This window comes from Sorghum bicolor, chromosome 5 (assembly GCF_000003195.3).
Source record: "Sorghum bicolor cultivar BTx623 chromosome 5, Sorghum_bicolor_NCBIv3, whole genome shotgun sequence".
Classification (NCBI taxonomy): domain Eukaryota; kingdom Viridiplantae; phylum Streptophyta; class Magnoliopsida; order Poales; family Poaceae; genus Sorghum; species Sorghum bicolor.
In genome coordinates this window covers 62,164,053-62,181,133 of record NC_012874.2, presented here as the reverse complement: position 1 = coordinate 62,181,133, position 17,081 = coordinate 62,164,053, and the positions used below count along the sequence as shown (strand labels likewise).

Genomic DNA, 17,081 nt, shown 5'->3' with positions numbered 1-17,081 from the left:
AAAATAAATACAGGGCACATCATAAGCACGTAACAAGGTAATCAGGCACTCATGAACGCAAATTGGTTAAATAAATCTCACCTATCACAAGTTCCTTGGATCAACAACTTTGAAGTGATGAATGGCAGCTCATATGGTTGTTTCAGCTATCACTCTTTCATTTGTCCGAGTTGAAAAACTCAAGGAGATACGAACCTGAAAGCTGAACATGAACAGATAAATTGTTGGATACACTAAAACCTGAATATAAATAGATAAATTGTTGGATACACTAAATTCCAGGTAGACATCACTCTTTCATTTGTCCGAGTTGAAAAACTCAGGTGTCCCTCTTTTGCATTGTTTTATTCCAAACCATATTGCAGTCAAACAATACAAAATCCAAACAGCACTGCATTTTTTTTGCATCATCCACAAAGATTCATTAAGCATATGAACACTACTTGTACAAACTGAATCTGGATCTGGCAGTACAGAAACCTTGCCTGAACAGTAGCCAGCAGAAGCACCTATTTCGTTCAAGAGCAGCAAAAAAGTAGTCTAGACACTACTAATTAAGGTGCTATATACTGGTATGTGATGTAGAAACTCCCAATATAAAGTTGTAGATATTGAATTTGTTTAGGGCCTCAAATAATCTATGGATGCTCAGTTTAGGATAATATACAAGGAACCAAACTCTAAAATAGGCCTAAGTGAGTAATGGGTGGAGTGGTAGAGGAGGCTACGCGCAAGGGGGAGGTCGCAGGTTCAAATCCCATTGGCCGCGTAGCACGCGATTTTTACGCGAAAAAATACGCGACTTGCGACTTCAAGGTGAGTTTTACTGGTCATAGTCATTGGTCACATGGTAATCACAAACCATGTTGGATTCACTGGATTCGCTACTGCAGACGCAAATCACAAACCATACTACAGATCTAGACATGTACAACAGGATTAGAGAACGGGAGAGGAAGACAAGCACCTGGCCGGCGGGGCGTCTGGGGCCTGGCGTCGTTCCGAGAGCGCGTACGACTGGGGCTTGGCGTCGTTCCTGGGGCCCGTGCGTCGGTGCACAGTCGGCGTCTCGGGCCTGGCCACCGGCGGGAGGGCCTAGGTCGTTCGCGTGCGTCTGGGCCTGGCCACCGGCAAGAGGGCGTGCGGCTTCGAGGCACAGGGCCTACGGCGGTGGCAGCGGATTTGCGAGGTGGGGGCACAGGGACCGGCGGCGTGGGGACGCGGGCGTTGGTAGAGGGTGGGCCTGGCCACCGGCAAGAGGGCGTGCGGCTTCGGGGCACAGGGCCTACGGCGGTGGCAGCGGATTTGCGAGGTGGGGGCACAGGGACCGGCGGCGTGGGGGCGCGGGCGTAAGAGGGCGTGCGGCTTCGAGGCACAGGGCCTACGGCGGTGGCAGCGGATTTGCGAGGTGGGGGCACAGGGACCGGCGGCGTGGGGGCGCGGGCGTTGGCAGAGGGTGGGCCTGGCCACCGGCAAGAGGGCGTGCGGCTTCGGGGCACAGGGCCTACGGCGGTGGCAGCGGATTTGCGAGGTGGGGGCACAGGGACCGGCGGCGTGGCGGCGCGGGCGTTGGCAGAGGGTGAGGGCGTCGGGGCTGAGGGTGAATGAGCGGCGGCAGTGAACGAGCGTCGGGGTTGAGGGTGAATGAGGGTGAATGAGCGGGGCTAAGTGACTTAGGGTTTACAACATTTTGGGCCAAAATTACAGCGGGAAGGGCCCAAATTCCGCGCGCGAAAGGAAAATTTCTTTAGCCACGGACCATGAGATGTTGTTCATGATGTATAGCAACTGTCCGTCCAATGCAGAATAAAACAATTATAGCAACGGACCGTCCATCGCCCTATCAGGTTTTAGCAACTGACCGTCCTTCGCTAAGTTTAGCGACTCACTGTTCTATGCTGATTAACAACTTTTAGCAACTGTAGTCAGTTGCTGATTAAGGGTTGTGGTGTAGTGACGTCAGCAAGTCACTATATTTCTCTTAACATGCAAGTTGTTCAACTAAACAATGCATTATCACAAATAACTAAAATTCACTAGCCATACAATTGTAATCTCTGCGTCAGCAAGACACATAAGTATTTTGTTTGTCCACGTCATCATACCACGTATTCCACTGTATTCCTGCAACAATGCATGGAGTATTCTCCTAGTTTCCATTGACAGTGAAGATGGTAACAAAGTCCCACGGAGGGGTTAAAAAATTGCAGAAATAATATACACAGTTAGGATATGGCTACTCTCTGAAACAAACACAGGGATGCTAAGTGTTTGCCTCCTGGTACACCCCAAGTTCTTGCTTGCTTTAGTACCTTCTTTGTGACAATTGCTTCTAATCTCTTCTCTATTATCCAGCTTTCAGATTTAAAGAACTGCTGATATATACCAACCAAGCTGCCGCTCTCTTTTCACTAGGCATTGTACTACTATGCACTCGCCTGCCATATGCACAACGTGATATACTTTTTTGGATATATTTATTGATTTGTCAGGGAAATCTATAGAAATTTGAAATGTGACTAAACTCTCCTTGCTAGTAGACACTATTCTTGACACAGTATAGTGTAAAGTAATAACTCGAGATTCTCATTAAATTTTGAAACTACGCACATGTCACTTTTACTCTTGTTTTCTTCAAATAGTTTTCAGCCAAGTATGTACTTTTTTTCTCGAACACACGGGAGAGCTGCATGCCATTTCATCAATAGCTAGAAAATGGTTCGATTACATGCCGAATCCACGGCTTGGATAAGGGTTTGTTACACTCGCACTCTTATACATATGGAAACACAAGTGTCCTATGTGAACACTCAACCTCTCCCCCGGCTTGACCCCCTAGAAAGGATGGGCACAAGATGGGTGCCATCAAGTACCCTGATAGAGATATGCATGCTCCACTCACTACTACAATATCTTTAATGTAGGCGGGCACTTTAGGTTAATGAAGGCGAGCATTGAATTGCGTCCAATCAAAGGTCACAGTTAATGCCAGATTAATGGAGATGGTTGCTTTGACTGTCTCTATAAATCAAATAGGAAAAATCAAAAAAATTAAGCTGCTCGCCCAACCATGGGCCTGTCGACCCCATCCACAGGTAGTCGTTGCAGCCGCTTGTCGGTGCTAGAACCATGTACCTGCTCCCAGGATCTGGCCACAACCGTAGCCATCACATGCGCCCTCTCCCATCGCATTCGGAGGTGTCGAGGGGGAGGAAGCCATTGCTGTTGTGAGGAGGAGGAGCATGAGCCAGATCCGCATCTTTGGAGGGAGAGGGAGCCCGCCATGGTGGATAAGAGGAGGAGCATGTGCCGGATCCGACCACCTCAGCCGCACCACCACCGAATCACGGAGGGGTCGAGGAGGAGCGCCCGCGCCATGGTGGATCTGCGGCTTGGGAGAGAGAGGGAGCCCACCATGGTGGAGAGGAGGTGGACCACACGCTAGATCTGGTCTTCCCGGCTGTGCCACCACTAAATCCGAGAGGGGTCAAGGAGGAGCGCTCACCGCCATCGTGTGGAGTAGGAGGAGATGGAGGAAGGCCCTCTGTCAGGGGCATGCGACCACTGCGACCAGGCGTACATGCCACAAGGAGAGAGTAGAGGGAGGGAGAGAGCAAGGAAGAGAGACGACACATCTAAGGGAGAGCATTCGTGAAGAAGGAGAACATCTAAGGCCACCGCTTCTGAATGCTAGGGAGAGGGAGAAGTGGAGGGGTGAAACCGAAACCCTAACTCACCCGACATAATATTGGGCCAAGGTATAGGCAGTTTGGGCCACTATTTTTATAGAGGGACATATAGCATGCCTGCCTCCAAAAATGTATTTTAGGACGACCGCCTCAAAAATAGATTATTTTTGGAGGCGGACATTTCCTGACTGCCTTCGTAAATAAAAATGATTGTCTCCTTTGATCTTCATTTTCAGAGGCGGATTTCCTAAGAAAACCGCCCCTAGAAAGACATTTTTAGGGGCGGTTGAAAGCCCATAGAAACACATTTTTAGGCGCCGCCAGTAAATAAGTTTTTCTATAGTAGTGCTAGTCGATATACGTGTTAGTAGGTACATGTTGGTTAACTATCAATTTCTTTAACCATTGCTTCCTTGTGGATAAATACAATGCCTTGGAATACTCCTAGGTAAAAGCTACAATAGTCTCCATGCGCTTGCAGCTTTATCTATTTAGGTTAACGTATACCAACAGGCAGGTCCATTGCCTAACCTATGCTGTGCTTGCCAACCAGTTCACATTGACCAACAAAAACTATCATCGTGTCTTCTACATGTGCCCCTTACTTTGTGAACCCTATGTTTAGCATATGGAAAAAGCTCACTTACCCCATGCATTGTTGACTGCCCACAATCTATATGCAGAATGTTAGACTAGGTGGTGTGCCACTAGCTTCCATTAACCTCTCCATAAACCACTGCTAGTTCTCATTTGTTTGAGAGTCAATGACACCGGCAACATCCGGAAACATCTAACTATGCCCATCAGTTGCACAAGCAATGCACAACTTTCCTCTAAACTTTCTATTTCAAAATGTGCCATCTACTCCCAAACAAGACCTACAATCTCAAAGGAAGCCATCAACGCAATTATACCACCAATCCCTTTGTAAGGACCGTAATGCCTAAGAGGAGGTTGAATTAAAATCTACTTCTAACTATGGCCTGTAATTCCGACCTAAGCATAACCTATGCAATAAATAAACTAACTAAATGTGTAATTATGGTTTTGCTAGGTGTGTTGCTATCTCTACTTCAAAAAGGTTATGCAATCTAGGTTCCAATACTGTCAACTAGCCTATTAACTAAGCTAGGAAAGTAGAGCACACAACCAAGATATCAATATAAATGCTGAAGCTAAATATGAGATAGAGATGCAAACTAAATATGGGCTAGTATTTTTACCAAGGTATCCAAAAGTACACAAGCTTCCACCTAGTCCTCGTTGGAGCCCCTCACAAGAAATCCCTCGCAAGGGCCAAGCTATGGGTTAGGGTAACTCCATGGATAGCCTCGGGCCTTCCCCACATGCAAGTAAGTCTCCGATGTGCCTTCCGTAAGACTCTCCAGCACCGCTTTCTGCCGTCTTCACTATCAAACTTCTAGACAAAACACGGCGAGCCTTGTTCTCCTTGGTATATTGTGGCGGCCACACCACAAACACGGTCGGTGTGGTCTCACAAGACTACAAGCCCCTCCAATATAGAACAATTGTGCACGCAGGCATGGAGTGGTAAGAGGTGCCAAAACCTCACTAAACCCTTGGCCTAAACCTAGCAAGCACATCTAGAGAGCTTCAAAGTGGTGTACCAATACCCTACTATGTTCCCTCAGCTTCTCCGATCCACACCTGTTTTGGCCCGGTTGGGGTGGTATTTATAGTCCCAAACTTGAGAACTAGCCATTGGAGCCAGCAGGCTTTTTTGGTTATCATTGAATAGTCCGATGCTTGGCATCGGACAAATGACTTCAGTCTCTGAAGTATCACAATGGCCACGTGTCAGAACTAGCCATTTCTGACTGTTGGCGCCACATCCGGCATTGTCCATTTGTCCGGTGCAAGCCATATGTACTTGTTTGATGCGCTTTGTACCTCTCTGGAACCTTTCTAGAGTGCATCAGACACAGTTGTCCATTTGTCTGATGGTCATATATGCCAGCATCCGATGGTTTATTTGCACCTCCTGTTTTGACTTGTTTCTTTGTGATCCTTGCGTTCAGCTTGGTTCAACTTCCATGGCTTCATATTTGCTTGATCATGTGGGTCAATATGTCTTTTATGTGAGGTGTTGATCTATACTGTCTTTGTTCCATCCATGTTTGCGTCCTATTGGACTACAAAACAAACACTTGTAAACTCGTTAGGCCAACTTGGTCTTGTTGATCCCCAAACACCAAAATCTAAACAAAATGGGTCGATGGTCTATTTTCCTTACACTCTACTTGTGATGCCTACGCGGATTAGTGGTCGACCGTCCCATTGCTCATTGGTTTGTTCTGTATGGGCCATAAAATAGCACTACTAATTAGCGCATGTTGTTGTGCGCCACATGACATCACAGTTATCTTTATAAAAAGGAAAAAATTAGTTATAGACCATTGAGGATGCATGGGTGGTTCTAGAATTGAAGGAAACTATATATATTGTCCAAGAAGGCAACGTAAATCTATTGACCAAACTTAAGGAGATTCAAGGCTACTAAAATGTCAATGACATGGAGAAACCAACATGAACAAATGAAATTTTCCTCACCGTCCATGCTCCAACAATTTTCTTTCAACATTAGCAGCAGCTGTGAACATATAATTTATGTGAACCATATATAGAAAAACAACGATAACACTGGTATATCGAGGCATGGATAAGGATAGTAATATGAAATGTGGCTCACCACTAAAGGATTCAGGGCATTAGATCCAATCTTGTTGCAAATGTTGATGAATTAAAGCTAATACTAAATCCTATGCATATAAATGTAGATGCAATATAGCCAATAAACTATATTAATTAGAAATAAAGGTGATTTTACTATAACATATTGGAATAGACTAACGTATTAGATTGGTAGAACACAACTAATGGAGAAGATACGATAAGCCCTCTACGCACTTCCATGATTGACATTTAATTGCTTTTTCTACTTTGCTACAAGGCTAATAAACATGCAAAACTATGATGTCATCTTTTACTTGGTTCATAACTTTGGTCTGAAATAAATAGTTTTGTGTAGAATTTGAGAACCATTAGAGATATGGATTGCAATGTGCATGGGCAAAATTGGTAATAAATATAATGTTTCTATACCTGTCATATTTTTCAATTATATGGATCGATCTAACTAAATGTATGTATGGTCTATGCTCGTTTCAAAGTAATGTAGAAATTGCCACTTGGCATGTTCGGTTCAGCTTAAAAACTGTTAGTTTACCATCCAAAATAGGTGGAAATTAAAAGCTAAGCTATGTACTTTCTGTAATTTTTTTCTGACCGCGCTGCTTGACACAACCATCATTTTGTTCTAAAACACAAAAACTAGGTCACACCAGCTAACCTTAACCATAATTTCCCTCTATCTTTGTAGCTTCTTAAGAAAACACTCCCAAGAAAATCTGTATATAACAAACAGGGACAACCATTTTGGTAGCTTTTCCCAGCTCTCATGCATCTTCCTTCCTATCACAAACACGCCGCGCCTTATCCAGTTACCAAAAGGCAACCCTTTTCTTATTTGCATTTATTCCTGAACTTATCCCTACCTCAGAAAGTTCTTCTCTTCCTTCCCGCCATCTCTTACCGCCCATCATCTATTCTTTTCCTTCCCGCCATCTCCTACTGCCCATCAATCCATCATCCTCTCCGATATCCTGCCAGCCTCACCCACACTTCTCAAATGTTCATCATCTCTTGACCCACACTATACTGGTGTCCTATATATATATATAGCACACGCATATTGCTTTAGATTGCATGCACATGATCCACCTCGCAGTTTGGTCTGAACAAAATACACACCACCATGTTGAGGTGCTTGGTGCTTGCTGCAGTGTCGTTGGCGCTACTCGTGCTGGCTCCGCCGGCACGGGCCGGCATCCCGTTCACAGAGAAGGACCTGGCGTCGGAGGAGAGCCTGCGAGCGCTGTACGAGCAGTGGCGCAGCCACTACATGGTGTCGCGCCCAGCAGGCTTGCAGGAACAGGACGACAAGGCGCGGTGGTTCAACGTGTTCAAGGAGAACGTGCGGTACATCCACGAGGCGAACAAGAAGGGCCGGTCGTTCAGGCTGGCGCTGAACAAGTTCGCGGACATGACCACGGACGAGTTCCGGCGCGCGTACGCCGCCGGCTCCAGGACGCGGCACCACCGCGCCCTGAGCAGCGGCATTAGGCGGCACGGCGATGGGAGCTTCATGTATGCGCAAGCCGGGAACCTGCCGCTGGCCGTGGACTGGCGGCAGCGGGGCGCGGTCACCGGCATCAAGGACCAAGGCCAGTGCGGTATGAGATCAAAACTAGCACAGTGCGTGTGTATCTATCAGCTCATTATTCTTCACAAACATCTAACATATATAGTGTGTATGTACTTGTTGAAGGGAGCTGCTGGGCGTTCTCGACCATCGCAGCTGTAGAGGGCATAAACAAGATCAGGACCGGGAAGCTGGTGTCGCTGTCGGAGCAGGAGCTCGTGGACTGCGACGACGTCGACAACCAAGGCTGCAACGGTGGCCTCATGGACTATGCGTTCCAGTACATCAAGAGGAACGGAGGGATCACTACCGAGTCTAACTATCCGTATCTTGCCGAGCAGAGGAGCTGTAACAAGGCAAAAGTATGCGGTTAACACGCTTCTTTTTGTGATTCTTGAAATGGATATGAAAACATTATTAACCCACAAATTAACTAACAAAGCATTTTGTGGATTGATCGCATTATTGCAGGAACGATCCCATGACGTGACAATAGATGGATATGAGGATGTCCCTGCTAACAACGAAGATGCTTTACAGAAAGCAGTCGCAAACCAGCCAGTGTCCATTGCTATTGAGGCTAGCGGCCAAGACTTCCAGTTCTACTCAGAGGTCTGAAAATATTTTACTTACTATATCATGGACTTAGAACATTTTGTACTATCTAATTTGCTTTTATAAACAGTAAAATCTCATTTCAATCAAAACTGTGCATGCACTCATGCATGGCTGGTCTTGGTGCCTTCTCTCAGGGTGTCTTCACTGGAAGCTGTGGGACGGAGCTAGATCATGGAGTTGCAGCTGTTGGGTATGGCATAACTCGAGATGGCACGAAATATTGGATAGTGAAGAACTCATGGGGCGAGGACTGGGGTGAGAGGGGCTATATCAGAATGCAACGAGGCATCTCGGACTCGCAAGGGCTCTGCGGCATAGCAATGGAGCCGTCTTACCCAACTAAAATAGCAACGACACACGGTGCCATCATGACTGATGGGCATGCATCCTATTAAGCAAGTGCTCTTTGTTTAAGGAGCAGCATACCATGTTTCATTATGCTATGTAATTTATGCAGAATGTAATGTTACTCAAGATATCGGACTAAATAAATATAGAACTATACTAAGAACTGATTTACCTCCAACAAGGGTACATCGTGGGCGTGAGATCTGTGGTGCTACTCATGTAGTAACTGTACAGTTGTTTATTTAACTAGAGGCTACCAAACAGTTCCTAACAATCACTAAGACAAAAATTTATTCGAATGCTCGACATAGTTTCCCCTGTAATCTGGATGTCTGAAATAAGCAGATATAGGAATTAAGGAACTGAAGCACCCACAACCCCATCCCAACAACCAAATAATGATCAGTTTGCCGGGCTGGCATGGGTTCCTTATCCTCTATACGGTATGCAGTGAATAGCTAGCTTGTTGCATATCTGACAGACAAGCCTGCGGTTACTGGAACCGACATTCACAATGTGGGCATTTGGTCCAAAATGTTGTACTAGATCCATTCTTCCTTTTCTAGTCATTTTTAGTTCGGTTTGCTGGATGCAATAGGATAGAATGTGCTTCAACCACCAACTTGAATGCTTCCTGAGGACCAGCAGAACAACTTTTATCTGGATGAGTTGAAAGTGCAATCCTGCGATATTGCTTGGTTTCATCTGCTGTTTCTTCCACTTGAAGTATTCTGTACAAGTCTTTCTCACCACCCACAATAGATTGTGCCGCGCATATATCTCAGATCATCGATGATCAACATTTGGGACATATTCTCTGCCAGCTCTGGACAAAGCTCTTGAGATTCAAGTATAACCTGTTGGGCATGACGAAAATCATTGTTCTCCATCTTCTCTAAAGCAACATTCTTGGCCTTGAAGGCCTCTTCTCTGTTGTGGTCACTTATATTCTCCATAAATATACTACACAGTAGCCTCACAAAAAGTGCTGTGTGATGCAATATATCGTTCCCGTTTCTCAAACAATCTTATGCCAATGAATCTTTAGTGCATCTGGTCCTGTAATATCCAAAAGAAACGATTCTTAGTAACTGAAGACGCGACCTTATAACAGTATAATTAAGGAGGAATGAACAATAGTAGTGCACAACTAACAGAGTGATAAAAAGAAGTTTTAGTAAAACAATATATTCAAAGGTAAGGTAGAAAGAAAGAAAGAAACCATATTTTCCACATGAAACTGTTGTTCTATTAATACTAGAAATAACACTTTGCTATTTTAAATGAAAGACACTATGGTTATCCATTGAATATTTTTATATACATTCACAACGAATTAAGGTTTTAAGCTCATATATTCATGCTCAAAAATTTGCATAATCTTCTGAATTTGTCACTTTTAGCTGAGTATAAATTTGCTTAAAAATTTTACTCTGTTAAAAAATTTGTCACTTTCATGCTAAAAAATAAGCTCATAAATGTAGACCTTTTAGCTGTGCAATTTATTAAAGTAATTATTGGCAGAGGACACTCCACATGCTGAGTATAAATTTTTGTAATCATCTATACATGAGTGACTGATAATAATTGACAAATAATGTAGTAGACTGTACAGTGTAGCTCACAAAGTATTTTAACGACTGACCACCATACGGTACCGCATTTCAGCCAATGCATTGGTACCAAAGATAGAAAACAGTAAACTTACAGCATGGGTATGGCTAACTTGTTTCAGTGAATTGAAATCGTATGGTATTCCTGGGGAAATAATAAAATGTAGCTTCTGCCGGACGATGCTACAATAATTGCACGGAGTACCAGATTATAACCTGCTATAACACCATTATTTAATAATTTAGTGATCCAAGTGTAAAAGGAAACCATGCAGCTATAGCAGCTACCAATATATGGCTCTACTAGCTTAATAAGGTGGAAAATAAAGGCAGAAAAGAGACATACCACGATTAATAAGAAATCATACACCACCAGAATCCGGCTCTTTCCTGAGTGTCAAATGATTTGCCGAGTGTTTTTTTTTGCACTCGTCAAAGAAGCTCCGAGTGCCAAAGAAAAAACATTCAGCAAAGAGGCTTTTTTGCCAAGTGTAAAAAAAACACTTCTTAAATCAAAAAGTTTTCAACTACAAAGTTGTATAATTTCTAAAGATCTCTGAACCTTTATTTTGCTTATTTCTTTATTTGATAAAGTAAAAATAAATTCGTTTACAAATTTACATATCTCTCTTAAAGTTTATGAAACTACACAAGAGATATATAAATTTTATGAAAAATATTAAATTCACCATGTTGGATGAACAAATGACCAAACAACCAAAATAAACTTTGTAGATCTTGAGAAGTTATGAAATTTTATAGTTGGCAACTTTTTCATTTGAGTTCATATTGGCATGCAAACTTACTCATTTATTTGAAAATAAAATTTGATTTTAAAAATGACATTGGATGGAAATACTTCCTCAATAAACTTTATAGATCTCCAAAAGTTATGAAAATTTATAGTTGGCAACTTTTTATTTAAGTTCATCTTGTCATGCAAAACTGTGTCTTTTATTTGAAAATTTGTTTTTTCAAACAACCTTGGATGGAAACACTTTCAAATAAGCTTGGAGATCTCAAAAAGTTATGAAACTTTGTAGTTGGCAATTTTTTCATTTAAGTTCATCTTGTCATGCAAAACTGTGTCTTTATTTAAAAATTTTAATATTCAAATTTTGCTAACGACCTCGGATGGAAAAAGTCCCTAAATAAATTTTGTAGATCTCGAAAAATTATGAAACTTTGTAGTTGACAACACTTTGATTCGGATTTCTCAAATTTGAAATTCAAATTTTGTAAACCACCTCGGATGGAGAAACTCCCTAAATGAAAATTGTAGATCTCTAAAAGCTATGAAACTTTGTAGTTGACAATTTTTTAATTTAAAATTTAAAATTGTTTATGATCTCAAATAATAAATTTACATATAGTTTAGTATAATATATGAGTGATCGAAATGCAGTATAGACATATGTGATAGTGTGGTACATAGAGACAGGCAGGCTCTAGCCAGTGGACGTCTCCGAAATTAAAAAATATTTCTATTTTTTTAGATTTTTTCAATTTAAAATTTATCGAGTGTCAAATCGGCACTCGGCAAATGACACTCAATAAAGACGGCTTTGCCGGCAACTTTTTTGCCGAGTGCCTTTGCTGAGTGTGTCACTCGGCAAAGTCTTTGCCGAGTGCAATATGAGCTTTGCTAGGGAATCGCGTAGTGAATACTTCTGTTTATGAGAATCTCCGCTCGACAAACATGGTACGTACTCTTCGCGCTGAAACTCCTATGTTTGTCAAAGTGCTAAGCCAAAGTATTTGCCCGTGAGTCATGAAATAGGCAAGGTTAGGATCAACTCACATCTTGCTCCTAGAAGGCACTACTAAAAAAAATTTTGCAAGGAATTTCGAAATATGCCTTGGAGGCGGGCAGACATTTCAACTGGTTAATGTCTCAGATTAACCGAGATGGTTACAGTCAACCGCCTCACAAAATCGATTTATAAAGATAGTTAAAAAATAACTGTCTCCAAAAATCTATTAACCGAGATACCCTCTATTTTAGGAGGCGGGCCATTTCCGCCTCGGTTAATATTCCCGAGGCCCAATGAAAAGCCCATATCCAATTCGTACCAGGTTTATATATATATATATATATATATATATATATATATATATATATATATATATATATATATATATATATATATATATATATACACACACACATATACGGGGAGTTAGGGTTCCCATCACTCAGCCGTCTCTCCCTGTCCCCATCCTCTTCCACCAAGTTGTCCCCATCTCCCAGTCCAACGCCCCAACCCTCCCCTTTCCATCCCGCCACCAGCACCCCTCCCCTCCCTATCCTGCTGCCAGCTCCCTTCCCTCACATGTGACAGCGTCCCTTCTCTTCCAAGCGACATGGGTCGACCATGCGCGCGGGGAGGCCCTCTCCTTCCACGGCCGTTGGATGGCACGCCCCTCCTCCCCTCTCCTCTCTACAAGGTGGAGGCCTCTCCTTTAGCGGCGGCGCACCCCTCCAGGGTGGCGAGTGGCTCAGTAGCGGTGGCGGGTGCGTGGGTGGCTCAGTGGTAGTCGCGAGGTCCTCCCGGTGCGGTCGACCTCCCTTCATGTGGATCCGGTGACAATGACTCTGATCCATGTGGATCAAGGGCAATGGTGCCCCATGGCGGTGGATCGAGGGTAGTGGCACGTCCTTGCGGTGGATCGAGGGCGCCGCTGTCGTCCGACGATGGATTGAGGGTGCCGTCATCCTTTGGCAATCGATCGAGGGCGGTGGCACCCTCACAGCTCCCCAATAGCGGCGGTGGCACCTTTGAGGATGAGATCCAGTTGAGGACGGGTGCTGCCAATCTGAGCGACGGCGGCGGTGCTACTCGTGGATGGGCTCGTTCGGCCTATCCATGGATTTTTTTTATTTGATTAACTGGATCATGCTAAAGAAGATGAACTACCAATCCTTGATGAGCTCAGTAGGCCTGCATATCGGTCTTGTTGAGCTAAACATTTTTTAATGCACAAAATTCTTTGTAGAGGAGGAAAAGTCAACTCGCCTTTGGAAAAACTGATTTACAGACGCCCTCTACATAAGAGGTTGGCAGTTGTGCCTTGCTTGCCGGTAACCCCTCCTTTCATAGTAGCGAAGTCCTTTTGGATTAATGAAAAAGCAATACGCCACACCTTTAAGAAATGTCAAGCTTCCACATCAGAATCCTCCTCCACAGACCATGACCCTAATTGTGCGAGATAATATGGAGCGTGTGACCACCACTTGAGATACAACTCCATGGAGACAGCAACAATGGCTTGCTTCTTTAGGGTCTAATTTTCTTCATTTCCTGTGGGCGTCTGTTTCTCCATACAAGATTTTGAAAACCGTAGCAAGGAATGAAACTCCTTTCTAATTTTGTGCCTTCTTAGTGTCTCTTGCAGGCACCACTCTATGCACTTGATCTCAGGTACCATGCAAGAGTGGTCGTACTCACTAGCAACCAGGCGGTCGCCTCTGCTGATGTCAGACCCGTGCTGCTTGTGTGCCTCTATGTTGGAGAATTTGAGCTCCAAAGTGTAAATCTTAGCCCATAGCTGCTCCATAGTCATGGTGGTTCAGTGGATCTATGCCTCTGCCTCGATGGCGCTACTCTGCTCGTGCACCTCAATCCTGTCCTGCATGTTGGCGGAAAGCTCATTGGACACACGGATCTGAGCCTCAACCTTGGCGAGCCTAGGCTCACCCGCAACAACCTTGTCCTATAGTCCGGAAATTCTCTTGTCCTAAGATTGATGGTGCGTCTCAGTTTTTGAGGCTTTGTTCTTCCATGCTTCAATCTTGTCCTAGAGCTGTGCCATGGACATGGAGAGGCCGCATGGATCTATGCTTGGGCTTTTGTTGGGCTGTGTGCTTCCAAACCTCGAGTTTGATCTGTGACCACGCTATTTTTTTTACATAAAGGATAATTTATATCCGGCTTCATCTATCGTCCGATAGAATCAGGCCAATTATTATAGAATTCAGCCCGTAGGCTAGCAAACGGGTTGTATAGTGTTCTAACTTACAGCAAAGCACAAGGAAAAACAAAAAACAAGCGTAAAGTAATGACTAAGTAAGGCCAATAAATCTAGTTGACAGCCATCCATTGGAACCAAAGAAATGCAAAGCTGACGTCTCTAGATGTTGCCCAACTAGAGCAAGATCCCGCTGATCATCATGCCGTTGCAATCTTGCCCACTGCCGGAGCCAGTGAGTTCCCCTGAAAAGTACCTGTAAAAAAGATTTTGGTCTACATTTGTCAAAAACCACCTCATTTCTTGTTAGCCAAACTGCCCAGCAAAGTGCTGACGCTGCTGTCAATAACAATGTATTATATTTCTTATTTGCTCTCTTAGACCACCTATTAAAAAGGTCATCTATGCTTTGGGGAGGCGCTATACTGAATAGTAAATGTACCGCTCGCCACAAGAATTTGACAAAAAGACAATCCATAAAAAGATGTTGAATGGTCTCTGGAGATTGACAGAAGCAACATTTCGTGTCACCATTCCAGCGTCGCCTAACAAGGTTATCCTTAGTTAAAATCACACCCTTTTTTAGATACCACAAAATTTTTTTTATTTTTGTAGGGACTTTAATTTGCCAAATATCTTGTGACATTCTCACCCCATTGTTAGTTAACGCAGCATACATAGATTTGACAGAGAAACTTCCTGATGAATGTAACGCCCAGACAAAAACATCCCTTTGTTCATATAAGTTCACATCTTGTAAGGAGGCAACAATTTTGTGCCAATCCCTTAGGTTCGTACCCACTAGATTTCTGCGAAAAGAAATATTTAGTGGAGACGAGCCAAGTATTTGTGCCACAGAGTCTTGTTTTCTTCTTACAATATTAAACAACGATAGAAATCTATCTTTTAGTGGTTTGTTTCCTAACCAAGTGTCTAACCAGAATCGGGTTTGTGACCCGTCTTTCACTTTGAAAGAACCAAGACACATGAAGGTATCTTTGACATTCATCAACCCTTTCCAGAAATGAGAGTCTGTTGGTTTTTTAAAACAGCTCCCTAGAGTCTTATCTTTTATATATTTATTCCTCATAAGTTCTTGCCACATGCCATCCTCATTTAACAATTTAAATAGCCATTTACTTAACAAGCATTTATTTTGTATGTCCAAATTTTGTATACCAAGACCACCTTGTATTTTTGGTTGGCACAAAATTTCCCATTTGGTTAATCTATATTTACGTTTGTGTTGGTCATTTTGCCAATAGAATCTTGATCTATAACAGTCAATTTTTTCCAACACTCCTCTTGGAAGTTCAAAAAAAGACATCATAAACATCGGTAGACTGGTAAGTACCGAGTTTATTAAGACCAAACGACCTCCAACCGAAAGCATTTTACCTTTCCAACCACTTAGCCTCTTTTCAATTCTGTTCTCAATCATTTGCCAATCTTTATTATTTAGTTTTCTAGTATGCATGGGTAGACCAAGATAGCGAAATGGGAAACTCCCAACTTTACATCCGAACAGCTGCGAGTAGTACGCTTCATGATCCCTTGCTTTCCCAAAACAAAAAATTTCACTTTTGTGAAAATTTATTTTGAGCCCCGATAGTTGTTCGAAAGTACTAAGTATCAGTTTCATGTTTATTGCTTTCTCAACATCATGACTCATAAAAATCACTGTGTCATCTGCATACTGGAGGATGGACAAGCCATCTTGAATAAGATGAGGGATGACACCTTCAACTCGCCCTGCTTCCTTTCCTCTAGCAATTAGTATGGCCAGCATGTCTGCCACTATATTAAATAGTATTGGCGACATTGGGTCACCCTGCCGTAAGCCTTTTCTCGTTTGAAAGTATGAACCTAGTTGTTCATTAACCTTAATATTAACATTTCCCCCTTGTGTGAAGTGCTCCACCCATTTGCACCATTTTTGTGAAAACCCTTTCATCCTTAGTGTTTGTTGTAGGAAGCTCCATTTTACCTTGTCATAAGCCTTTTCAAAATCAATTTTGAAAATAACCCCATCATGTTTCTTTGAGTGAAGTTCATGTATTGTCTCATGGAGTATTACTGCACCCTCCATGATATTTCTACCAGGAAGAAAGGCTGTTTGAGTTGGTCTAATAATTTTCTGGGCTATGGTAGATAATCTATTAGTTGCCACTTTGGTGAAAATTTTGAAAGATACATTCAACAAACATATTGGCCTGTATTGTTGAATCACTTTTGCATCCTTCTGTTTAGGTAATAAAATTATTGTTCCAAAGTTGAGACTATTTAGTAGCAAGGATCCATGATGGAAATCTATGAACAAAGCCATCAGATCATCTTTAATTAAATTCCAGAAGACCTGATAAAACTCTGAAGGGAAACCATCTGGTCCCGGTGCCTTATTATGTTCCATTTGGAAAATTGCAGTCCTCACTTCATCTTCCGTAAAATCAGTTGTTAATAACTCATTTTCTAGTGCCGAGACCTGAGGAATATCATCAGTATGTGACTCATCCAAAATAATTGTAGAGTTCTCGGATGGGCCAAATAATGTCTTATAATAAT

The 17,081-nt window shown here is 43.0% G+C and overlaps 2 protein-coding genes across 2 annotated transcripts; both read left to right on the top strand.

The window, feature by feature from the left end:
- Positions 927 to 1,583, top strand: LOC8058605 (spidroin-1). Its single transcript, XM_002450905.2, has one exon. It carries the CDS (start codon positions 927 to 929, stop codon positions 1,581 to 1,583), a length of 657 nt encoding a protein of 218 aa, XP_002450950.2.
- Positions 7,471 to 9,091, top strand: LOC8059337 (thiol protease SEN102). Its single transcript, XM_002450904.2, has 4 exons — positions 7,471 to 8,002; positions 8,098 to 8,333; positions 8,443 to 8,583; positions 8,724 to 9,091. The coding sequence occupies exons 1-4, from the start codon at positions 7,525 to 7,527 to the stop codon at positions 8,982 to 8,984; spliced, it is 1,116 nt and encodes a 371-aa protein (XP_002450949.1). The 5' UTR covers positions 7,471 to 7,524; the 3' UTR covers positions 8,985 to 9,091.